Source organism: Anastrepha ludens, chromosome 6 (assembly GCF_028408465.1).
Source record: "Anastrepha ludens isolate Willacy chromosome 6, idAnaLude1.1, whole genome shotgun sequence".
In the NCBI taxonomy this organism is placed as follows: domain Eukaryota; kingdom Metazoa; phylum Arthropoda; class Insecta; order Diptera; family Tephritidae; genus Anastrepha; species Anastrepha ludens.
Genome location: NC_071502.1, coordinates 117,168,369 through 117,175,806, shown reverse-complemented (window position 1 = coordinate 117,175,806; position 7,438 = coordinate 117,168,369). Strand labels below are relative to the sequence as shown.

The 7,438-nt window shown below is 38.9% G+C and overlaps 2 protein-coding genes across 2 annotated transcripts; one reads left to right on the top strand and one right to left on the bottom strand.

Moving 5' to 3' along the window:
- Positions 1-1,563: 1,563 nt before the first annotated feature.
- On the top strand, positions 1,564-2,942 carry LOC128867262 (putative nuclease HARBI1). The gene is made up of 4 exons (XM_054108371.1): positions 1,564-1,791; positions 1,849-2,181; positions 2,240-2,384; positions 2,458-2,942. Exons 1-4 carry the CDS (start codon positions 1,564-1,566, stop codon positions 2,826-2,828), a joined length of 1,077 nt encoding a protein of 358 aa, XP_053964346.1. The 3' UTR covers positions 2,829-2,942.
- Positions 2,943-3,086: 144 nt separating this feature from the next.
- On the bottom strand, positions 3,087-4,612 carry LOC128866544 (uncharacterized). The gene is made up of 6 exons (XM_054107362.1): positions 4,404-4,612; positions 4,127-4,334; positions 3,878-4,066; positions 3,596-3,820; positions 3,464-3,526; positions 3,087-3,401 (listed from the first exon to the last, which is right to left on the bottom strand). The coding sequence occupies exons 2-6, from the start codon at positions 4,331-4,333 to the stop codon at positions 3,267-3,269; spliced, it is 819 nt and encodes a 272-aa protein (XP_053963337.1). The 5' UTR covers position 4,334; positions 4,404-4,612; the 3' UTR covers positions 3,087-3,266.
- Positions 4,613-7,438: the final 2,826 nt, after the last annotated feature.

The following is a 7,438-nucleotide window of genomic DNA, read 5'->3' as shown; positions in this document are numbered from 1 at the left end:
TCTCTCGTAACTCAAGCTCTTCCCACATTAGATCAACTACCACTATGTAAGTTCCAAATAATAGCAAGTCCAACGATTGTATTTCTACCGCTCAGTCAAGGCGATGGGGATCAATTTTGTTTGGCGCCGGATTTCTCTTCAGGAACAGAAATAATTAAACAGCTGAATAAAAATTTTGATTTATGCTAGCATTTGTTCGAAGCGGATATCACTTTTCTTTTAATGAGGAAACGCAAATCCGATACTTTAAAATTGCTGAATTGAGAGCTAAAATCCCTGCATAATGATCGAAATTATTAATTTAGTTCATAATTTGTTTTATATAATTTAAAAGTAGATCTAAAGTGCCTGGATATTCAAGTGAGCATATTCAGAAAATATAAGAAAAAGTTGTGCGCAAAGCCTTTGAGTTTAGTTATTTAGTAACTTCTTCTGTAACTTAGTAACTCGGCGACCGCCGTAGCCGAATGCGTTGACACGTGACTACTATTCGGAAGTGTTCAGTACGAATCTCCGTACCTTAAACACCAAAATAATAGAAAAAGGCAGGCAATAACAAACTTCCGAGTGTATTTTTGCCATTAAAATTATCCTCATTAAAAAAATCAGCCATTCGGAGTCGGCTTAAAACGGTAGGCCGTTTTATTTGTGGAACACCACCAAGACGTACATCAAAAAGACGAGGAGGAGCTCGGCCATATGCACAAAATGGGTGTACGAGCCAAATACCTGAGTTAGGGATTATCGAAAAGCCCCCTTCGCGGTTAGACCTAACAACTAAGTGCCTAATATTGAATGGAGCTATGTTCAGTCAGAATTCTATATAGAAGATGGCGTCGCTTAAATAGCTCGAGAGGGTACCAACGGCTGATATCTTTGCGATCAGTTGCACCCCTCCTTCCCACTGTGCCTTATGTCATACCCATAGATATTGCACGTTAAACCGCCACTACCCGTGTTGCAATTGGACTGGCTACAGGTTTTGCCTTAACAACGGACATTCATGAACTCCTAGAAACATCCGCTTTTATCCCCACATCAACCAACCCATGTACATTTGTACTGAGCCAAAATGGATACACCTTAACCCAGATGCCCGCAAAACCAACATGGATTGGTTAACAGGGTAACAGTTAACCTCTTCTGGGATGGCAACGTTGGGCTTAAAGGTTGGTGGAAGAGTCGACAGCGAGAAGCTTGCCATTCAACTCGAACTTGGTGTTGCATATCACGCAGTGTTTTTCGTGCGGAAGTACACAGCTATTGTAGTAAACAGACGGGTATCGCTGGTGGGGCGCTAAAAATTTGTCCAGTGGTGCGATTCACTAACACATTTTATCGATATTCGCTTTGTTATCTTTCCTTAACCACAATTTTTACGATTTTGCTATTCAGTAACCCATTTCATTACGAAAATCGACAAGACAAAATCAGCTGTTTGGTTAACCTGTCGATTATCGCGAACTAAACGACAATAATTTTCGTGTTGTTAAATCAAACGATAAAGAAAAATTAGTGATTTTATCAAAACTGTGAAAAAAAACTTCTTTAAAAAGTGTAAGTATGGCGTTTGAGTATTTGGCTTACGATTTATCGCGTGGAGAGGAGGAAGTGAGCCCTCAAATAGTTGATCGAAGTTTGCTCCGGCATGTGGACAATCCTTTCGATTTGGATGCAGGGGAATTCCAGAAGTTATTCCGTTTAACTCCAGACTTGACTGAGGACGTAGTTTCGCAGCTTGACAGCCATCTTAGAGGTTCCAGAATAACAGCGATTTCGACTGAAAAACAGGTAAATTTGGTAACATTCAAGCTAATTCAGTTCTAAATTCTGCCTTTATACAACTAGGTTCTAGCTGCACTGCGATTTTTTGCAACCGGGTGTTATCAACGACCCGTAGGTGAGCAATGGGGAATATCTATGAGCCAGTCGTCCGTTAGCCGTAGCATTCATCGGGTAACAGCTGCAATCAACAGCTCCATGTTTTGCGCAAAGGTGAGATTTCCCATGACCCAAGTGGAGCGGCAAGCGGCAAAAGAAATTTTTGCTTCAGCAACCTCCCCGTTTGTGGGAGGTACCATTGGAGCTATCGATTGCACGCACGTGTCAATTTTGGCCCCGAAACGTCATGAAGAAGCGTATGTCAACCACCACGGCTACCATTCGCTTAATGTCCAAATGGTAACAACATAATTTGTAAAGTATTCAAGAATCAAGATTCCCTTTTAATGTTTTACAGATATGTGATCCTACACTTAAAATTTTAAACGTAAATGCCAAATTTCCGGGAGCACGGCACGATTCATACATTTGGAGTTCCTCTGCGGTGCGAATGGTTATGCAACGGAATTTTGAAATTGGAAACCATAACTTGTTTTTGATTGGTAGGCTTTTTAATCTATTAATAAATATATTTAAATAAAAATAAGGGAATTAAAAATCAAAAATTCTCTGCAGGTGATTCCGGGTACCCTTTGGAGCCTTGGCTGATGACTCCTCTAACAAACCAACCGGAAGGTACTCCGAAATTCTTGTACAATGAGGCATTGTGCAAAGCTCGTAACCCAGTTGAGAGACTTTTTGGTGTTCTTAAGGCAACGTGGCGGTGCTTGTCTCAACAAAGGACACTCTTGTACGATCCAGGATTTACTGGACAAGTAGTTAACGCGTGCTCAGTTTTACATAATATTCGTTTAAGAGAAGGAATATACCAGACCGAAAATGAATTCACAGAGCCCAGAACAAACGACATTTTTGTAAACCAAGATGCACCATCCTCAACAGCAAAGCGCATCCAAGACCGACTGATTGCTAATTTTTTTACTTAAATACTATTTTCACTCATAATCATTCCGCATACATATCTATGTGAACACTCGGGTATAAAAAGTTAAAACATTTTCATATTTATTGTTAAAACATTTTCATATTTATTGTTAAAACCTTTTATTGAACAAAATTACATGCAGATTCAATAAAAACAATTCAGTCTTTAACTTCAGTTTACATACAGTTTTAGGTTACAGGCACATAAATCTATTTATGTATGTAGGTATGCATAAGCGTATGTACACATGGTTTATAAATTCAAAGGTCAGTCTATTTGTAAAAACGAAAACAATACATTCTAATTCATTTAATTAATGTTACTTAACATTACCACAGCTTGTTTACTTATAAAATTCAAATAAAAAGTAACTTCAGGTACTAAAATAAACATTTGGTATATATGCACATAAAAAGGAACTGCGGAATTGGTTTCTAATCTACATGCGATAGATTGCATTCGTTAGATTGTTGAATGCTTCTGCGGTAGCGCTTAAACCATTCCCCAATACGGCTATTGCCTCCGCCATCATTTTATTAGCCTGAGCAATTGCAGAGCTGCTTTCGGCTAAGATCTATTAAAAAATAGCAAGAACAATTAATAAAATGCCACTTTTATGTGTTGAAAATAAATTACCTTTAAAGCATCTGCTTGTTGTTTCGCGACTTCTACTGTTTCTCTACTCGACTGGGCTAGCATCTATTAAAAAACAATCACCAATGGAAAAACATAATAAAATTATTTTACATTAAGTTCAAAAGAAATTACCTTTAGTGCATCTGCCTGTTTTTCTGCTATTTCCAAAAATTTCTTCCGAGCATTACCGTCTTCTTCCATGCGCTTTCTTTTCAAGCTCGCCCGTGGTGTTCTCCTGTCTGAGATATGGGAATTACCTGACCTCAGCGTGAAATTCTCTGCCAGTGGCGTCCGTAAAGGCGACGGGGCTTCCGAAATCACCCTTTCATCTTCCACTTCGATACCCATTTGGATTACCTAAAAATTTACACACCAGTAAGTTACACTTTAAAACATACACTTCATGCAATTTACCTCCTCCAGTGGAATATTTTCAGGGGTTGAATCGTGGCCCTTCATATACTCCTCCCCTATAAGAGCAGACACCCGCCTCTCGAATTCCGTTAGGGGCTCCTCGCTGATTGGCCTGTTCCCAGTTAAAGCTTGTTGCCTTCGCCGATTCCGTGCTTTAATGCTGGTGCGGCTTTTTAAGTCCCGCCATACCTTTTTAGGGGAATGATTAACATCTCTCTACTTTTAAGTAATAACACAATATTTTCTTACCGTTTGCCATTGATTCACCGTCTTCACTGCTCCACCCAGACTATTTAATTTTGCTGCTAGCTCGCTCCACTTTTTGTCGCACTCGTACTTACCATGGAGGCTGTGGAACCTAGATCCTGCTAGACCCGGGACTTCCATTAGGTAGTCAAGCAGGCGATTTAGCTGCTCGGATGTGGCACGGCTTCTTTTGGTAGCTGTCGATGTCATCCTAAAGCAATATACAAAAATTATTAATAAAACAATAAATTGAAATAAACAGTTATTTTATTGTACTTACTTTGTACATATATTATTGTTAAAAAACACTCACAATTGCATTTAACAGTTTGGCGTCTATGTTTTTTTGTTTCTCTTCTTCATGTTATTCGCTCATTCTGACATTTAATTTGACAAAGATGCCACTCTCTATCAGTTTGAATAAATAGAAGAAAACAGCTGTTCAGTGTTAGTTAACATAAGTTAGTGAATAGCACAATCGACAGTGCAATCGACAAATACTGAAGAGAAAAATAACAATTGTCGAATCGATAAGAGTTAGTGAATCGCACTACAGGAGTGGCTAACTTCTCTTTCGGAGGCAGTTGAATAATTGGATACCAGGGTTCAAGAACATTGCATGAAACTGCATGACTATATCTGTTAGCAAGGCTGGCCACTCTTGAGGTGATTTTGTTGCGAAAAGAGAGGTTGGGGACTCCTTCGACTATCTGTCGTGTAACCTTCGATATGGTAGTTAAATCTCGATGCAGGTTAGTTTTAGGGAGCAACATGCATGTCTTGCAGTTGTCCAAGCGCACTTTTCAAGCTAAAAAACTGCCAACTCTCAATAGTGATGGCTGCCTTAACTGGGCAGCTTCCGATGGGAACATAACTTTAAGCCTATTTTGTGTTAGCTAAATAGAGAATTATAATTTGGAGTTATTTTACCTGCCCTACTTTGGCAAGGCTTGTTCTTTGGCTCTTGTTCTTCTCTCCAAAATGTTGCGCTAATCGCCTCTGCATTGCGCGTGTTGACGCCAGTTGGAAAGATCGAGGGCGGTCGGGTCGTCGTCGATCTGGTCTTTCCAACGTAGATGAGGACGTCCTTTTTTGCGAGTTTGCATTTTGAAAAGAGCACCTTGTTTGCTGTATCGTTATTGTCCATTCGCTCAACGTGATTTAACTTAGGAGGACGGTTCCGTGTGCAGAAGTCCACGCAAGTGGGAGAGTGCAAGTCGGAGTGACCATGACGATGCTTCTGCATACGCTACAAGCAGCTGAAACCTTGCGGGCTTCACCTCAGTATCCTCTGGATAGCTTCCGAACAACCGTTTGAGAGCGAGCTGACGTAAGAAGACGAACAACCCAGGATGGGCTCCGAAGCTCCCGAGTCGTTTTGGGCTTGAAACGCACCACATTAAAACATTTTCAGTGCAGAAAACTACCAAACCTTTGGCGAGGCTAAGACTCAAACATCTTCACTCTCAATTTTTTAATGCTGCAGAGCAACTTTCAGGCTCAGGTAACAGCAATTTTTACATCCATAATCCCTAATAGTGACCGTTTAAATATCGTCCTTATCTCTACCCATTTTATTTTTCCTCAAGAAAAATATTTATATTTGTTTTCATTTTCAAACTATGTAATTATAAAAATGTTAGCTCTAAAAAGCTGCTTATATGTGTATGTATGTAGTATGCCTTAACTCTACTGGAATATGTATGTAACTATGCTTAAGAGCAATTTGATAAAAGTCTATTTCGATTTTTTCTTCAAATGTAAGAAAATTATACCCCTACAAAAAAGCATTGAAGCATGCGAATCCTAGCCCCACAAGCCTTTGCATGTACATACCTACCTTTTGGTATAAAGAAATTCGTATTATTGTAAGACAAATGGATTTTCCCCTTCTCCACCGTTTTACCTCACATTGACCACCTGCCTTTAGCTGGTGTAGGGGTGAAACTAATAAAGCCTTAATGACGTGCTGCCGCCCTATCTTCGTAATAACTTTTATAGCTTTCCACCTCACTCATTTCTTCCTCTTCCTTTGCTGGGTCTGGGCCTTAATGAAGACTTATGTGTGTGCGTATATGATTCAATGTAATAAAAATAAAACAAACTTCATTTTATAGACTTATCAGGTTGATTTATATTTATGGACCAACGGCAATGTAAACGAATGAAATGTAGAAAATATGCCAAGAAATCGTTTATTGATTTCTAGAATGGAAGCGTACTCGTACGTGTGGATGTTTGTATGTTTGGCTGAAGTAAGGATAACTGTGTGCCTGCAAAATTTTATAGAAATGTTAGTATAAAAGTGAATTGTGAATGCAAGTAATTGTAGTTGAAAATTAATTCTTCGCTTTTGAGCTACAAATGCGAAATATTTTCGACTGAATTGATTTATTCCTTTGCTCATTAAGAGTTGATTTAGATTAAATTGGGTTTAATTCTGTTTGGGGTTTGCACTTCGCCCACATGGTCTTTTGCGTCCTCTGCTCATCACAGTACCTCATCCAAACCAACTTCCCAAGCCTCTTTTCAGTTTTCTTGTTTCGGTTATAATTTTTAAAACTTAACAAAAAATTCTTCATCATCAAAAATCACTAAATAACGAAACATCACCGAAAAACATTTCTATTAACTTGCAGCACTGCTAACGTACATATAAGAAGCAGTTAAAAAAAAGAAAGAATTGACAAATTTGATGAAAACAGAGCGATAGCAAATATTTCAAAGTTTTAAAGCCAAAAATCAGCACCCCAATTGGTTGGGTAATTTTTGGTTTGTTGCAGTTCGAAATGCAATTTTATGATTTTTTAATATTAAGGGTAGTTAAGTTTTAAGGGTCGGTGTTGATTTTGAATAAAATACTATTGTTTTACGAAATTATTGTCATTTCTCTTTATTATTATACCTATATGGAACAAAATATCGGCCAAATGGCCGCCGCGGCCTCGGCGACACACCTCCATCCGATGGTTCAAATTTTCGAGTGACACTGAAGCATAATTGACGTTCTATGCCGTTAATGTGCCGAATTATCTCATCGTTTAGCTCTTGAATTGTTGCTGGCTTATCAACGTACACCTTTTCTTTCAATTAACCCCAAGGAAAGAAGTCCAACGGTGTCAAATCACATGATCTTGGTGGCCAATTGACATCGCCGCTACGTGACATTATTCGGCCATCAAATTTTTCGCGCAAGAGAGCCATTGTTTCATTACCTGTGGACAAGTGGCACCGTCCTGTTGAAACCACATATCGTCCACATCCATATCTTCCAATTCGGGCCATAAAAAGTTCGTTATCATCTCACCATAGCGA